This window comes from Diadema antillarum, unplaced genomic scaffold (assembly GCF_040938485.1).
Source record: "Diadema antillarum isolate AM-2024a unplaced genomic scaffold, OU_Dant_1.0 scf00000036, whole genome shotgun sequence".
In the NCBI taxonomy this organism is placed as follows: Eukaryota; Metazoa; Echinodermata; class Echinoidea; order Diadematoida; family Diadematidae; genus Diadema; species Diadema antillarum.
The window spans coordinates 53,161-70,531 of NW_027270925.1; the positions used below are offsets into that span (position 1 = coordinate 53,161).

The window sequence follows — 17,371 nt, forward strand, 5'->3', positions numbered from 1 at the left end:
TCTATAGATTGCCTCACAAAAAAAAAACACTGACGCATATCACGACAATGTTAACTTCACACAGCTATGATATTTAATATGCTTATGTCGCATTTGAGTTGCAAGAAAAAGAAATCAAGCAGTCTTTTGTATTTGCCTCGTTCAATCATACAAAACTATTGAAACTATAGTACTACGAGTACCTTGCAATGCTATGAGTTTGCAGATCAGAGCGGTCAGACCGAAGGCAACAGTTACTGCGGCGACACTTGTGTAGGGGAGTAAAAAGTCTTCATTGTCTTCATCGTCCTCAAATATTGTTCACTGAAGGACAAGTAGGATTTTATATTAAAATCTAATTTTGGTATGGAGACGTTGTTTTGTCTGGCTCCATCTTCACCTGGACAACCTGTGTCTGCGGGCTTCAAAATGATTTCCTCCTCAATGCAACCATCAGATCAAGACAGTGTTGCCAGACTCGCCGTAACTTTAGCCCATCAAGCAACTGGGGAAAGTGTTCCTGCAGATATTATCGGCTTTTCATCATGAGATTGGCGCCTCTGAATTTCACGGCGTATCATCTTACATTGGAGAAAATATTACATCGATCTCGTTGGATGTTTTCTGACTGTGGAATGTACATGATTAAATCAGATTAATCAGTACTTTTATTTCAGTATAAAGTTCGTCATACAATGTATACCACTTGTGTATCACATTTTAAAGACAGTTGAACGTATTCAAAGAGGAGGCAAATAATGTTTAATGTACTTTTTCTTTTAATGACAGAAAAAAATATGCAGAGTTAGCTGTCAGGTATGGCACACAGTTAACCGACGAAAGCCACTCAACAATAAGCCGATTTAGGAGGACATTTGCCTACGACGTGTGAAGGAGGGCGCTATACACTCTCCCCACCCATGTCAACACATCGAGACGAGTTAAGATCATGCCTCGATGCACTCTAAACACCACATCTTGCTAAGAATGTGTGTTTATGGTGGTCGCAGGTTGTCACACCTGTCGTTGAATCAATAGGTTTCCCTCTCTTAGCATGCAAAAAGACAGAAAATGGGGGTAGGCCGAGGAAACTAGAGGCGAAGGAGTGTGGAGGAATTACGCCAAACTCGATATGCGGCACCCGCGGATGTTGGATTAGATCAGAGCATTTTGCGGTGAATCGTCAATACAGAGGCATAATAGCCCGCAAGCGATTGGCTTTTCCGTACCATCAACGAGACGCAGAAGATGGCAGAACACCGACCCTGCTATTCGCTCTGCGTTTCAATTGAAGACCTGAATATAATTTTTGGCCAAATTCAGTTTGACATGGGAAATTGTAGCTTATGCATGGACTCATCTTGTGTATAAATGATAAATCCTAATTACCCCCAGAAGTGCCTGAAATGAATGAGTTAAATCTTATATGAATATAAGAATGAAGGACTTGGGTCATTCTTACAGTCATATTATAGCGCCCTCTCTCATCCTCTCATCTCTATAGCAGAATGTCATGTATATGATTCAAAAGAACGACCCAAGTCCATCACACAAAATGGCCTCACCATAAATAGAATATAATTGGACAAATAAAAAAGATATGAAGGTTTCTTTTAAGTTTACTCGAAATGGTCTTCCATGGACTTCGGTCGTTCTTATATTCATATACTCAATTGCTCTATGGTAGTTTATGTAAAGTGAAAATATTCAGTTTTGATAGGAATGCGTCGCTTTCGAAGGTCAGTCCAGTCCTTGATGCGAATAATTCATTTTGTCACAACCCAAAAATAAGATGGAAAAGAGTTACCTCTGAACAGACTTTCGCGGTTAGGCCAGACGCTTCTTCAGCAGAATGATGTGATGACTGAAAGTCCTCATCCTAATGAGGTGTCTAGCCTAGCCGCGAAAGTCCTTTGATGTACTTCATTTCCATCTTATTTTGGTTAGACAAAGTTAATCATTCGCATTATTATCCTACCAACCAGATGATAGGCTATTTTAACTCCAGTCCTTGTTGATCCACAAAGTCACCTGACAACATAGGCCTATACTGCAGTACCCCTCATCTGCCATGACGGATTGTATAGTGTTTGCCTTTCTGTTTTCATCCTCAACAACCTGCTCTGAAGATATGACCCATCTCGACACCACTCTTTCAAAGACGCGACGGATATTACGTGTAACAAATTGCCGCGGGTACGGTTAGAGTTAGAAGGTCGGATGTGTCAGAGATGCGTTCGGAATAGACATTGATATTCTTTAGGGACGTAAAATTCATTGCATGAATAATCTCTTTTCCACAAGAACTGCAATCGTGTCCGAACACTTTCTAGTTCCATCAACGGCGAACAAATTGAAAAAAAAACAACAATGCCATAATACGTAATCGTCTTCGGGAAGTTTGACCCTAAGTGACGATTATTGTGAGGTAAGTCCGTTCGTACATAGAACAAATAATGTAATGCACATGCATGTTTTGCTCACTCTCTAAGGAGGCCAGTACTTGGAAAGACTGACAAGCTGAAGCACACTGTTTTCTAGACTGCCCTGTTTTCACTGTCATTTGAATGGGATAACTTTCACAATATTCGGCTTAAAAGTAGATTTCCTCACAGGACATGAGGTGGAAAAAACGGGGGACATCATCCCTGAATGTACCCAGGCACGTATAGGTCTGTAGCTGAGTAGCCTTTGTAAAAGACAAACTAGCTGTAGGAGGTGAAAGAGAAGAGAGCAGAAAGAGGGTTGTCACGCGAGATGGAGCCAAGCCAACGAGGAGGCAAGTCCCAAGCAGCGAGCGGAGTTTGGGGGGACTCGTTCAGATCTTGAGCTTTTGAATTACCGAATAACACTACCAAAATCACGATCAACTAGTGTTAGGCCAAGTATCAATAAACCGAGATATTCTCATCGGTAATAATTTTGATAATGACCATGATACATATCGCAATGGGCGAATCTGTCCATTAAATTTGGCGGAGTTGACTATTACAAATGAATAATAGAAAAAAATGAAGAGCGAATCATGTTTTTTAACGGCTCATGAATGATATTCAAATTCCAGTATCTTAAACCGCCCTTACTGGCACTGAGGCACGCTCGGGTTTGGGCTCTCTTCGCTCATAGCTAACAGAGTTAACAGCGTGACTGCCTTGGACTAAGGCTAGTAGCAGAGCCGAGTTTCTGCCAGGGCAGCAGTACGTGTTGGAATCACGCGTGGACTCGAGTAGTTATGTTCCTCCATTCGACACTAAATCGCCAAATTCTTTCTGAGAAGAAATGAGAGGGTCGGTGCAATATAGTGCTAACCCACACAATAGTCATTTTGAGATAATCGCTGTTGAATGTTTGGAAAGTCCATACATTGTACATTAATAAAACATGAATGCATGCATCTTTTACCATCTTATTGGTTGAATCCAAATATGATATTTTAACGGAGGTTAGACTGAAGGATAAGGATTATGAAAATGCATGTGACTCAATTTTGACAAAAGTGTGGGTTAGCACTATTTTGCACCGACCTCCTCAAATCTCAAATGATAAGGCAGGATGTTTTACTCTTTTCAGGATTTTTTTTTTTTAAAGTTGAACATCCCTGACTAGCGGTTTAAAAACATATCATTATTGTCTTGTCATTTTCAGCACAGAGTTGTTGTTTGTTTGTTTGTTTTTCAGCATTTTTTTCCAGGATGGATACTTCGTTACACATCATTCAGCGAGTCGTTTTCCTCCCGTTTTCGTTTTCAACATTGAGTCCGTTACAGTTCTGGTCGAGGTGAGGATTTAGCTTTTAACGTTTTGCGAGATATTCAAAAATCACTCTATGAGATGTCAAAGAGTATGCAATTCTAAGGGGTATCAAAAGTTTATTTGATGAAAATCGGTTTTGAAATGGCTGAGATATCTAAAAACAACGTGAAACAAAGAGATCCTAATATTAAAAGTTGTGGCCTGTCGCCTTTTATCATTATCACTTTTTTGGATATCTCAGCCATTTGAAAACCAATTTTCATCAAATAAATGTTGGATTCTACTTAAAATTACATGCTCTTTCATATTTCATAAGATGTTTCTCATTATCTCACTTAAGAATGATCAAAACATGAATCCCCACCTCAACTAGTACTGTACAGTCCCTTTAACAATCTGCACAGCTATAGGCCCACATCACATTTCCTTTCACGTAAGGATTTAACTTTGTTAACTTCACTTTCACTTTTCGCTCTTTGGCAGACAGAAGCATAATGTCACTGAACAATGTTGACCCCTTGAGGTCTCGAGTTATACATGACCGTAATCCAGTTGGGTGCTTATAGGATCTACTACATGGCACTGTTAGGGTTACAACAATAAATGACGGGGCCTTCTGGTAGAGGTTACCCTGGATAAATAAGACATCATCTTCTATCATTACGCGTTTTCTGCCACTTCCGTGGCTGAACCAACAGTTAAACGCACACGGGACGTGATTACTAATTAATGACATGTACTTACAGATGTGTAATAAGTTTCAAATATTGATGGCACATTGACCCCGAGCTAGGAAACGCAGCACGCCCTATATCGTTCACGAGGGCGCTAAACTTTATTAATTTAAGATATTTCACACCACAGAGACCGGTGCAACTTATCGCCTGCTGTGATTTTGTGTGCTAAGCAGGACCAGGGGCATATTGGCTTCATAAAAATGAAAAAAAAAATGTATCACTTCAATGGCGGAATGCACAGTGTGTGTAAATATTATGTATATTATACACTATTATGCCTACATCTATATGTATATATATATATATATATATATGTATATATATATATATATATATATATATATATATATATATATATATATATATAATACATTGTATATTCAGGGAGGTGGAAGACTTTCCACCTCCCTGGTATATTACTACATATTACATGTAAAGTGGGTATTATTGTGCATTCACCAATTACAGAACATTTTCATGAAGCAGCTACTCATACTAGGTGGCCTTCTGTCGAGAAACATGATGCTATTTTTCCCCTTGAATACTGTATGTCTGGCAACTATCAGCTCAGATTCTGACCGACTTTTAAAGGAGCATATTAACTTAAAACCAAACACAACACAGCACATGGTACAACACACGCATGCTATAATTATACTACAGTACTCCCTTCCAATCCGGCCGAAGAAAGGAAAATCTTTCTTTTTTTCATAATGAAATATTGTTCATTATGATCAAGCACATCTGAAGCTTTTGCAGCGCAGAATATATGTCTATAGGCTTTGCGCTTTATAAATTGATATAATTATCATTATTATTATTATAGAGAAATTAAGTATGTTTTCAGATGATGCCCTAAATGCCAACAGGTTTGTGTTGATCTGAATAAAACAGCACACTCTAAAACGTCAAGACATTATTTAAATAGTTTCCTTTAATATCTACTGCACCTCATTTTTCCATGTGTATAGAGTACATGATATGACATTCCGCATATTCCCAAGACAGAAGATAGAACAAGTACCGCAAGGGTCATCATAACAACCCTGACCCTTGAAAAATCCTTGGTCTTCTTGTGGCATGCTATATGTGCATACAGAACCATGGACTCCGACATGGAATGAACCTCGGTCATGAATATTCATCAGTTTGGATGGGCAGGTTCTTAAAGGGAAACCATAATACATTTGTATGCAAAAAAAAAAAAAAGTACAGTAATGTGTAAACAGTTTTGGCAGGTCACATACTGTTTAGAAGCATCAACAGACAACCAAAACTTGTATCTGTGCTTTGCTCTTTATCCATTCAAGTTTGATTACAAATCATGTCGATGGTGGAATATTACTCTCTTTTTGAACACACTAGATATCTGCATAGATATACATTTTCTTTTCACCCATTTCTGAAGTGGTTCCCTCTACTTGTAAAAAACAAACCCATGCCTGTTTGATTAAAGTGCCAGCTTTTTGTGGGAGGGACAAAAGATGACCTCATCTACACAAAAGGATTTCTGTCACCACAGTACAGGATCAAAAACAATGTTTCATGGCATTCTTTAAATTTACGATTTCAACTCTGGTCTTACCTGACAGTATAGATTATATCATACATCCATATCCCAAAACAAAACAAAAAATACAAATACTAAGCCCATAACAAAATTATAGTATGATTATAAGAGCCTGTCGTAACATGATAAAAATGTCACCCAAATGAATATGAACATCAGAATTTTTCAGGTCTTGTATCTCAGTATATATACATCCACACCCACATGTCTGAATAATACAAATTGCAAAGGGCCCACATTTCAGCCTCTATCAGGGTGTAAAGAAAGGAATAATATCACACAAAGAAAAGAAAATATAACAAATGCAGAGATACAGTTCTGTATAAAACGTCTGGCCACTCTAAAATCAATATTTGATTAAAGTCTATTCATATACACAATATGTCATCCTACAAGCTTGAAACCTACAAAAAGTGGCTGTGAGATACATGGAAACATTTTTTCTTTTGGCAGTTGTTCGATGAAAATCCCTGGGTAACTAGATATAAAGTGAGCTATCATCCCCTGGTCCCTATCACCCATCACCCTGCCCTAAAAGAAAGATTCCTGAAGCTTTTGGAAAAGGATGGAATGACATTAAAGTAAACAGAAAATAGGAAAAAGCAAAGTACCAACCACACGATATCTGACCAAAGTTTGAGATAGCAATGCAAAGAAAATTAGGAAAACACATCATTGAAATATAATGTTTTCCTACAATTATTGTGAGCTTAAGAATTTCAGCTCTTGTCTAGCAAATATGATTTTGTGCAAGTAAAGAGAGGTAACAGTTTATATGCTGATACAGTGATGAATGAAGTGATGTACATTTGAAAATTTGAGCTAATGATTTTTAGCAATATACTTGCAACCATACAGCATTGCTAGATGAAGTAACTTAGTGCACTTGTGGCATCAGAAAACATTTGGGTCATTATCCTGAAGGTTTTTACTGATTTCATTCAAAACACCCTCTCTTTCCCAAATTCACGCATTCATAAGTTAGGATATCATCTCTATGCTCAAAAGGCATTATGAAATTTTACTTATGAAAATCTCAGTCATTTATAAATGATTTCATCAGCATATAAATGAAGCACCTTACAGGTTCCTGACCCCCCCCCCCAAAAAAAAAAAAAAAAAAAAAAAAACACTCACTAAAAATGCTACATGAAAGGTTGTTGGCAAATTTGATGTTTTGAGACAAACAAACACGTGTGTTCACATTTGTTCTTTTCCCCAACACAGTTTTACAGAATTTGTAATACACAATATCAATTTAGCACTGCTAACAATTCTTGATAACTTTGTGGTGTCATGTAAACCTGCAGAATACTTCTATGGATGTATTTCTCTGTTGCTTTACACTAAGACCATTGTGTCAGGTATAATTCCTTAAATTTACTGAAATTGTAATGTTGGATATGATTACTTTTCTGCACCAACACTTACATGCATAATCCATTCAACAATACTGCACCAAATTCTTTTTTTCCATGATAACAGAGTGGCAATGTATATATAGGATGCAATGTTGATTTCTATGGCAATCCTGAAAACAATTTCTACGACATCCGTACATTATAGGATTCCAACATCTCACTTGCAATTACAATTTATACAACCGACAGTGTGTACCAATTTCAAAGTAAATCATGAAAAAAAACATTAATTATAACAAAAAAACAACATATATATATTGAACGAAGAGCAGTTACAGCTCAGAAAATGAAGCACAAAAGTAAAGGAGAACGGCACTGCATATTCCTGTTACACTCTAGCGAATCAAGCAATGAGTAATTTACAACTGACATGATTTTAAAGAAAGAAAAGTGAGTTAAAGAATGATGACATTACATTCAAAAGTGGGAATGTGCAGCAAATATCAAAATGACCAGATAATACTTGCAGCTGTCTCATGCAAGTTCACATTTTCTAAGAGCCTTATCCAACAGTATCAATGTCAAAACACAACCAACAGGAATGTTCATATATGTTTCCAGTACACAGAGAAGTCTTTCCAAAAATTATTTTGATCAAAATGTTTTGACATCAGGACAGTCCATTCAGTTTTTTTCATCTTGTGTAGGTATAAATTGACATATCAGCATGACTATCATAAAAAGAAGGTTAAAAGGCAATAAAAACATCTGAAATATGTTTGGAGGAAAAAGGAGTCATGATAAAACATCCAGACAGTATTGGTTCATGCTAAATGCATATGAAATGCATTTACCATTTACACCTTCTACATACAATTGGTCAAAGAGATTAAAGAAGAAAAAATCTTGAATATACAGAAAGATGCTCATAGATTTCCATATAACATTCAAATGGTCATTTGGTGATGAAAATGTAACTTTATCTCCTTCAAATTGGTTTTGGGTGATCAATCATGACTATGCATTTTCCAAGTGGTACAAGATCACATACACAATTGAGAAACTTTAAAGAGGATACAATAATAGTTTGCTCAGGCCTTTACCAATAACCCTCCGGGCTTTGCTTACACACTATACAGTAATGACTTTGTAAGATTATGAACAATCACCGGAGGTTAGGGATGTGATCCTCAAGAAAAAAATAATAATTATAATAAAAATTTGTCAAAAATAGTACATTTCAAAGACTTCAATATCAGATGAATCATGGCAAACTTACAAAAGATGCATACTACTGAAAAGACTATGTGTATGTCTCGACAAAAAGTGTTTACAAATTTTTAACAAAACAATTCCGTCCCAATAAAATTTTGCTACCAATGTTGCTGAAAAGAATTGGTGTTAATGTGGGCATGCATAGTCTCAAAAAAAATGATAAAAAACTACAACAACAAAACAAACATGGTACATGAAATAAGAATTATTACATAGGCAACGTGGTTTGTTTGTGTGACTAACATTTTTACCGATTTGCGTTAATCTCCTTTTTATGAGTGAATTTGAATGTATAAGCCACATGCACAAGTAAATATATCTACAACATCAACAAATGATATGGGGGTAAAATCGAAATGATAATCACGTTATCAAAAACAAACTTTTTGATATTCCTCATTCACAGAATTTCTTTAAAAACTGCTACCATGGTGACTTAAAACTGCTCTATTTCAATTGTCATTAAGGGCATTTAAAAAATGTATTTGTGCATGAATAAAGGAAACTGATTTGTAATCTGAAGTAGATCACACTGATTCAATCTTTTTTCTTCACAACTACAGGTTAACATACACCAGAGGATTCTAACACTGAAAAGGGGCTTATTTGAGAATTCTGCATATGTTTCATTGCATAAATACTCTATACAGAGCAATGTGAAAATCTCATAATATATTTGCAAGTAGTACATATCTAAAACTTGGACTAAGCTATTATGAATAATTTGAAATTTTCAAAATAAAAAAAATAGTCAAAAAGTAGCTTTGAATTTCATATAATGCCTCCAATAATTACTGTTCTAGTACCATATACTCCCAAAATTTGAATATTCCTGTACAATTAATAATCCATTTCTGTAATAAAATAACACAGCACAGATGTTTTCTTTCTCTCTCTCTCCTTATTTACATCAATATCATTTCACATTGCATCATGCCTGTACAAAATAACAACAACTCATTACTATAAATAGCACTTTACAAAACATATTCATAGTTTCTCTTTATAAAACAAGAAAATTTAGAGCAGACACTTAAAAATTTTCCTTGTAGTACTGGATGTTCTAAAATCAACATAAAAATATGAAAAAATAGGACCTATCAAGACACTTCCAGATTTTTAGCTTTTTTACCTATGATGGAAATTAGCTGGAATGAAATTACCTTTCTGCTTGTTTTTGTATCATGGAATGACCTTTGAACTATGTGAAGAAACGAAAGCCCCAAATAAGTCTGATACAAGTATGGCAGGATGGCTGGTAGATCATACTATACTTCCGTCAAACCCCTTCACTCTGGCATGCCTAATCCTCACACATTTGAAACGCATAATTCTGTATGATTCTATCACAACTCAATGCTGGCGAGCAAAGCGAAGTTTCCTCAGCAGTACAGCGGAAATGAAACAATGGAAGCTACACACTCCTAGATATACCCGACCATGAATGTCACAGGACTATAAGTAACCTGGATACTTAAAGGGATGCTATGCATGGAAAAAACAAATCTTTCAACTGCCAATGTAGTGTAGCACCAAAGGAGTCAATTACTCAATTCCTACTAATTGCATCAATCTTTGAGTTAGCAATATCTCTTTCATTTTGCCCATATAACCTTTTTCTTGTTACTGTTGTTTGAGGATGACTTTCTTTAAAAGATTAAAAGTATCTAAAAGGTCCAGGATCTTGTTTGAAAGTCACAGTCAACATCTAACATGTTTTCTCACAAAAGGAAATTAAAGAGTTTGGTCCCATTTCTGAGTAAGCAGAAGGCAGTGAATTCAATGACAAATCTGGCTTCTTAGTATATTAAGCTAAAAAATTAAAAGCAGTTCTGCAGGAGGAGTGCAAGCTTTTTACCTTGCCTCCTTGTTATTGTAAAAGTGGAAACTTTTGCACATTTTGTGTGACATGAAACTAAAACCACAGAAATTGTTTGCCTGTTCCATGTTATACTATTATTTTGATTCAATGGCATTAAAAACAAAACACACAAAATTTGTTTTACCTGACCGAGTGTGATAAAATTACTCATTTGAAAATTTCCACTTTTACAGTATATAAAACTATCATCCACTCTATGTTACTGAGTTATCATGTTGGCAGTTGCGAATATTTGCACATTATGAGAGAGACCTTGGCTTTTGGTCTATTTGACAACACCATACCATGCTACTGTTTGCTTGCAATATAGTCTACAAGGCTGAAATGAGTCAGAGCAGAAATACGTAGATTTTTGCAGCATACATTAAAGTCTGTGATACACTCTCCTACTACCAGAAACAGGTACTATAAAGCCATGATACCCTGGGTTTTTCAGTGAATATTTGCCATCATTTTTCGGCAAAATGAACTTCTCTGAAGTGAAATCCCATTACTGTTCTTCAAACAAGGTAACGATACATTGAAATTTTATGGAACATAGCATCATTCTTCATATCCCATGTCGTATACATCAAATTTGGTTCTTACAGCTTGATATAAGAGCTATGGATTCATGTACACACATTGAAAATATGCTTCTAAATTAGGTGAGTTGACAACATAGCTACACAAATTATTCATGATCTATAACTCTGAAGGCACACACTTTGTTTCAATTATCTCTTTCTTTACAATAGACCGCAAATCTAAATCTGTAACGGTCTGACATATGGAACAGATAAAAAATTTCACCCATAATACACTTACACATAAGCACCAGTCCCTGTGTTTTTGTCTCAGTTCATATAAAGTATCCTTTACAACAATATTACAATCATGTACACTTTACTTTGTTACATCTTTACATCACAGCACAAAAACATAATTGACTTTGCAGTATATCTTATAAATCAACACATTCTTAGCTTTTTTTTTCAAATGTTGCAGCTTTTGATGTTTTAAGGTAACAAGACTGCACTTTGCTACAGATGGTTGGTTAACAAAATTGATATCATGAATAATGCAGGAACTTCCCTTGTGCATTACTTTCATATCCTTTGCACACATATTATGACACAACCACACACATCTGACACATCGGCAACAAGCAACTCCAGAAGGCATCTCATGCAAGGTGACACCACTGATGCACTACTGTCGCCATGGCAACAACCCGCCTGCCATTACTACAGCCTCGTCAGCTCCACCGTTGGTGTGGCCTTCACCGGACTGTCGGGGATCTTGGAGCACTCCCCCGTCTCAAGATCCTTGCACACATCCTTCGGCTGCGGAGGACTCAGTCCTGTGACGATGCTGCCGTTGGAAACGCTTTCGGATTCCACGGCCGGGCTGGTCTGCGCCGAGTTATTTGCATTGGGCTCCTCCTGGCTACTCCCACTGGGCTGCTCTCCCGCGTCCAGGCTTGCGTGCACCTCTACCTCGCCAGCCACCAGACCTGTACCGTCCCCACTCTCCTCGGTCCCATTTACTTTGGTGGTGATGAGCCCCTGACCGCTGAGGGCGCCATTCGAGTCCGGCCCTGTGGCGGGGTCGACTTCCGACACCGGTGAGGCATCCGAGATGCCATTCAGGCCACCGCTGGACGACTTCTTCATGTCTCCGTTGATGCCATTCTGGCCCACTTCGCGAGGCGTGTCCGCATCGGCCATGGCAACGATTGAGCCATTGGAGTCCGAAGCCAGACGCTTGAATTTGCGATCCTTGATCAGCTGCTCACACTTCTGCTTGTAGTCCTCCTCAATGACATTTTGCATCTGATGTTAGCAAAAGAAAAATATTGTATGGAGAAACTGCACTTAATTTGACAAACAAATTGCATCTCTACTGATGAAGTTAATTCAATGACTTGGCAGAGTGAACTGCAGTACCTCGGTACCAGAGTACACACGTGGTACATTGTATATAGAATTACCATATAAATGCAATGGGCAGAGATCACAGTGTTTGTCTACATGCAGTATTAGTATCTCATGCAAACAGTATAAAATTTTTGCAAGATTTTCCTAATACTAACTCAATGTCATCAGCTGAAAAGTGAAGAATGCTTATGACAATTAAAAAGAAGTCTTTTAAAAAGAAAAAAAAATGTTCATTGCTTACAGAGAATTTTTGTATGACTTCTTCGTTTTGTCGTGTTTTGTTTTGTTTTTTGTATGTCCTGATTTTGCATATTGCTCAAGACTTTTTATTATTGACAAAAAGAAGTAGCATGGCCACAACAAAATAACAGCACAAGATTTGATAGGGAAAAGAAACTTCATTTCATAACACAACGTGTGTTCAGTGCAGTCATCTAGACTTATATGACCTGCCTAGGAATAAAGGAGACATGACCCTTACATCAAACTCTTCCTGGGAGAGGTTCTGCTGAAGCTCTTTCATCGTTTCCTTCAGCTCATCTTTCTTCTTCTTCTGGAGTTGTATCAACTGGAATGAAAAAGAGAAAAGAAGACAACCAAGAATTAAAGGGATTGTATAGTTTGGGTTGAGACCAAATTTCAGGTTTCTAACATTTTTTTTTTGTGTGTGTGTGTGAGATGATGAGAAACCTCTTGTGAAATATGAAAGAATGTGTAATTCCATGAGGAATTCAACGTTTATTTGATGAAAATTGGTTTTGAAATGGCTTAGAAATCCAAAACAGAGTGATTCTAATAAAGTGTGGGACCCACATTTTATTACGATCGCTTTGTTTTACATTGTTTTTGGGTGTTCTAGTCATTCCAAACCCGATTTCATCAAATAAACTTTGAATTCCTCTTAAAATGGTATGCTCTGTACTATTTCATAAGTGTTTTCTTGGTATCTCGCAAAAGTTAAAAGCCCAATTCTCATCTCCACCAATACTGTACCATCCCTTTAAACATACACATTATAGGTCTTTTACACATATCACAAGGTGATCGAATTTCCATACACATGCAAAACTCTATCACTGCATCAGCAGCATGCACAAGTCTTTTTCTTTCAGCTTTTCTGGAGTAACATCTGTTTCTGGGAAGTATCATGTGTGTGCTATACTACATGTCTCCATTATTTTGCTTGAAAAATTGCAAACATAGTTTTACAGAGTGAGAGAACAGTATTTCCAACACAAGTTTGGTAAAATATGACTCAAATGAAAAGGGAAAGAAATTAATTGACATCTCCTATCTTGAGTAAGCTTTTGTTTTGTCATATCTTTTCTGCAGATATATCAACCAGGCAAATTGTTTTCTGGCACAAGATATATACAGGTACATTCTCTTCAGAAAGGCCATAATCCCCTCAAACAACACTGAATAAACTCATAAACTGCCTGAACATAACTTGCAAGAGTCCTCGCCCTCAGTTTGGAAAATTATATTTTGTTGACAAGGAGATTGTTGGGGATGGAGAATATGTAGCTTACGTGTGTTCTCTCTGTCACTGCTTGGTCGATGTGTTTCTTGCGTGCTTCTCTCTTTAACCTGCAGAACAGTAAAACAACCAAAACAAAGACACTAGTTAGGCCAGTCTTGGAATTATATCTAAGGAAAGTCAGAGCATTTCATTAAACTGTTGTCGCAAAACAGCAGTATCAATGGAAATAAAGTGTGCAAAATATCGCACATGGGTGAAACACTTATCACATATGCAAGGCAAATAGATGGTATACACATGAAAAAAAAAATCAACACAGGAGGAACAAAGAACAAAAACAATGCTACTTCAGAAGAGAAATATCTAAAAAAAAGAGAGATAAGGAACATAATTTGTGACAGATAACAGGTAGATATGAGAGATTAGAGAGAGATTAGAGAGAGATATAGTAGATATAATAGGCACTGTAGAAAGCTTACATAAGAAGCAATCAATTTAGTTAGCCACTGTCCCACAAGAACCTGAAACTACATGCGATATGGGATGTGGAATTGGATTGATATTCCACTGATGAACGGAAAAAAAAAAATACCACAACATGATTTTGTGACCAGACTAGTCTCCTGGAGGTTGCCAGTTTCTAATCTTACCTACTGGATGGGAGTACAAGTGTATAGAGCTGATAACTATGGCAACCAATGTTTCCTGCCGGACGCAAGGTGAATCGACTTCAATTTCACACTCTTGGGGCCCACATGATCTCACACCACTTCACAAAGAGTCTATACTCATGAAGATTGCTCTACAAACATTGCGACAAGATAAATGATTGATGCTAGACTGGCCCACCAAGGGCAGGGATAAGAAAATGATGACTGATTCCGATCCAATCACCTGTTGATTTCTTGTTTGCCTCCTTTCATCTTGCCAATGTTCTTCATCTCCTCAATATTCTTGCTTTCAAGCATCTTCCGCAGGTCTTGTTCCACTCTGCACATAAAGAAAACAAAAATTAAAAAGAATTGTGCCAAGAATTTGCATACAAAGATTGCATTCCCAGATTCATTTGCACCAAAGATGCATTGTACATAATTATTAGAAGCTGATATTCCTCATTCCTAAAATGCACAATAACATACATATGCTCATTGAGATAAACAAGTCAGTTACCAGTGATGTATCTCTCTTTTTCTTTTTCTTTTTTTTTTATTTTTTTGGTCACAAATATCAACTCCAAGATTAAAAAACCCTGACATTTTAGAGTGCTCTTTCTTTTATTGCCACAATTATTAAATCCAAGATGAACATCTACTGACTTTTTTTATTGCCCCAATAAGTTAAATACTAAATCATGATTACAATAAGTTTATAACTGATCCTAAGATTGGCAACATTTTACAGAATATTTTCGTTACATTTACATCTAAATTTGATATTTTAAAAGTCCGTGCAGATTTGATTAGGATATAACCAGTTCCACCTGATCATGCAAGAATATGAAATATGCAGTAAAATTCCGAGTTGCCAATTCAATTAAAAAAAAGAGTAAAAGCATAAGCAAAATTACTTCAGGCCATAATGAGTAAAAGGAAGAATACCAATATGATAGGAGTACAGAAAGAAGATACAAAGAGGGTGGTGGGTGTTGGGAGGGGTCAGCTTACTTCTTGTGCTGGGCGTCCAGCTTCTTGAGTTGTTTCTCGTGAATGGCGGCCATGAGATCCATCTGGAGCTCAAAGAGCATCTCGGCATGTTCTACCCTCAGCTCCTTCTCCAGGAAGAGGTGTTTGCGGTAGAGGTCGATCAGGGAGTCCTCGTGGGATACCTGCTTCCTCAGCATCTACAGAGAGGGTGCAAAAGCAAATTTATGTACAGTCTGACCTCTGTTATCCCGTCATGTCAGAACCAGTGCCTGTCCGGATATGCAATTCAGCTGGACACTTGAGAAACACTGTTTATGTACATATATATATACACATAAAGCTGCTAATCAAGTGGTAGCTAGGTACTAGGTAGTGTACATAGAAACAGTGGTGCAATTTACACCAGCCAATCAAAAGTATAGTCTGTTGTTGTTGTTTTTTTTTTTGGGGGGGGGGGGTTTTACAGAAATTTAAAACATTTTAATGTGAAACTCATAACACATAGGCCTATCATAGTTAAATCAAGTTTTGGGACAGTTTTAATTGAAATTGAAAATCACTTTTTTCCTTGGTCTGCACTGAGAGAGTATGTGCGTAGAAATTCAGATAAGAGACATGCCAGCCAGATAATCGAGGTTGACCTGTACAAGAAATTGGGCCAATTGGCTGAGTCAATCTTCAGGCAGGCATGAAATTTTTCCCTTATCTTTTTTTTCTCCCTCTGGTAAAGAAACTCTCTTGCATTACTTAAATGTCTGTGTTGGGAATGAATTGACAAATAATAAGTCATAAACAATCTGTGTAAACTGTGACTTTTGTCAGCTGACTAATACTTGTGTGATTAACAACATCAAAAGAATTCTTGCCGAAACACCACTGTGATGTATTCTGTCTCCATGGTTGGAAGTTGCAAACTCAGGCTTCTTATAAAAAGAAAAAGCTAGATATTACCTCTTTTTTTCTCTTACCCTGGCTCCCTATGGCAAATCTATGCACTTGTGAAATACTTTTACACACCCAAATTCACAAAACATATGACATGTGCAGTGAGTAGGCTTTCCTAAAAGAATTTAACACTTTGCATCGGTGCTTGCAATGATGCCTGAAATGTGCACAAACTTGCTTGCATTTCATCCTACAGTGGAATCATGTTTGTACTCTAAGGCTGTCTGGTCTCAATATCTATCTACACAAAGCTAATAAATGGTGTACAACACTTAGGTGTAAAAGCACTAGCAAAGCATTCTTGATGTTTGTCCCCCAGCAAAAAATATTTGGCAGCATCTGATTAATCATGCAGGACTGCAAAATCAATTGTATAAACTCTACGTAATGTTTTACAGCATCAATTTAAACAGAATTGCTAACTCTTGTAAGCCCTAAAAATTTGATGGAGCGATGGCAATAGTGTATTTATTGCATGAGCAAGTGACGCAGCAATTTTATTCTTTCTAAATCAGTGGCAAAGGGAACCAAACTGAACAGAATGGCAATCGGATTCTCAAACAGTACAGGCACTCTACTAATTTTAGGGATTTGAAAAGAAATTGCCACCCCTTCACAAGTCTGTCATGTCAATCTGACATCACAGACATACATGTAGTGATGAGATGAATGCAGCTTAAAGCTTGAATCACGGTTTAAGTATAGTATGATGGATGATCTTTGTATTATTATTATTATCTGTTATTTCTTCAGCAATGACTACATTACATATTAGTCATTTACTCATCTTCACATCATATTTGAATCATGAAGTGTAACATTAA

General features: G+C 36.9%; 1 protein-coding gene across 1 annotated transcript; it reads right to left on the reverse strand.

The window, feature by feature from the left end:
• Positions 1-9,091: 9,091 nt before the first annotated feature.
• On the reverse strand, positions 9,092-15,961 carry LOC139708425 (uncharacterized). The gene is made up of 5 exons (XM_071620379.1): positions 15,624-15,961; positions 14,854-14,949; positions 14,009-14,066; positions 12,958-13,044; positions 9,092-12,371 (listed from the first exon to the last, which is right to left on the reverse strand). The coding sequence occupies exons 1-5, from the start codon at positions 15,797-15,799 to the stop codon at positions 11,784-11,786; spliced, it is 1,005 nt and encodes a 334-aa protein (XP_071476480.1). The 5' UTR covers positions 15,800-15,961; the 3' UTR covers positions 9,092-11,783.
• Between the last annotated feature and the right edge of the window lie 1,410 nt (positions 15,962-17,371).